Raw genomic sequence first — 1,280 nt, 5'->3', positions numbered from 1 at the left:
GTTGGAGGGAGGGAGAGAGAGAGAGGTGGATGGAGGAAGAGAGACACAGAACAGGGAATTGAACTGGGAACTGAAGGGAGGGAGCGGGATGATAGACAGAGAGAGAGAGAGAGAAGGAGAAGAAAAGAGAGAGAGAGTTAGACACAAAGAAGATACAGGAGAGAGTCGGATGGTTAACCGAGTGAGGATTGGAACGGGGATAGAGAGAGAGCGAGGGATGACTGAGCTGAGGAAGAGACAGAACGATTGGGGAAGGCGGAGAGCTGGAGATGAGGAGACCGGGGGAGAGAGAGGGGATGAGGTTGGGAGCGTAGCCTGATCCGAGGGTGGAATTCTGGGATTGGCGATAGAGGCTAACAGCATACAGCCAGACCTACCTCGGACGTCCTGCACTGGGCCACTGTCTATGCTGCCTCCGTAGCCAGTGTCCTTACAATGGGGGGGGGCCCATCCCACATCACAGTGACAGTTCTCGTTGCTGTTACAGACCTGAGAGAGACACAAAGGGAGAGAAACACGCACACGCACACGCACACACGCACATACGCACGCACGCACACACACACATGCGCACGCACACACACGCACGCATGCACACGCACACGCACACACACACATGCGCACACACACACATGCGCACACACGCACACGCACGCACACACATGCGCACACATGCACACACGCGCGCACACACACACACGGACATGCAGACGCACACACACACACGTACACATACACACATGCACACACGCACGCACGCACACACACACACATGGACAGACACACACGGACACACACACACACACACGCACACACATGGACGCACACACATACACACGGACGCACACACACATACACACGCACACACGTACATACGGACACACGCATACACGCACGTACACACATGCACGCACACGCACGCACACACACGCACACACACACACATACACACACGCACACACGCACACACGCGCACACACACACGGACACGCACACACACAGACACACACGCACACGCACATACACACATACACACACACACGCGCACACACGCATGCACACACACGCACACACAGGCACACACACACACGCACGCACAGAGACATGGCATCAATGGTGGGAGTAAAAGCCATCACCAATCCAACACATTCAACAGCTGGATAGGGGCAGCACATTGTCACTGGGACTGTGTCCGTAGGGGAAAACAGTTGACCCCTGGGATTGTGTCCAATGGGAGTGAACAGGAAGAGGTGTGATCCATTGGGATGGTCTCCAATGGG

General features: G+C 55.5%; 1 protein-coding gene across 1 annotated transcript in view; it reads right to left on the bottom strand.

Annotated features, from left to right (window-relative positions):
* The window catches only part of LOC125488179 (disintegrin and metalloproteinase domain-containing protein 12-like), a 10,440-nt gene that overhangs the window by 6,970 nt on the left and 2,190 nt on the right, over nt 1-1,280 (bottom strand). The window contains exon 4 of the mRNA XM_048621107.1: nt 378-489. Coding sequence (XP_048477064.1) covers nt 378-489 — 112 coding nt within the window. The remainder of the gene's footprint in view (nt 1-377; nt 490-1,280) is intronic.

This window comes from Rhincodon typus, unplaced genomic scaffold, assembly GCF_021869965.1.
Source record: "Rhincodon typus isolate 14 unplaced genomic scaffold, sRhiTyp1.1 hic_rhity00000054, whole genome shotgun sequence".
Lineage (NCBI taxonomy): Eukaryota > Metazoa > Chordata > Chondrichthyes > Orectolobiformes > Rhincodontidae > Rhincodon > Rhincodon typus.
The sequence above is the reverse complement of the archived record's forward strand: the minus strand, read 5'-3'. Positions and strand labels throughout refer to the sequence as shown.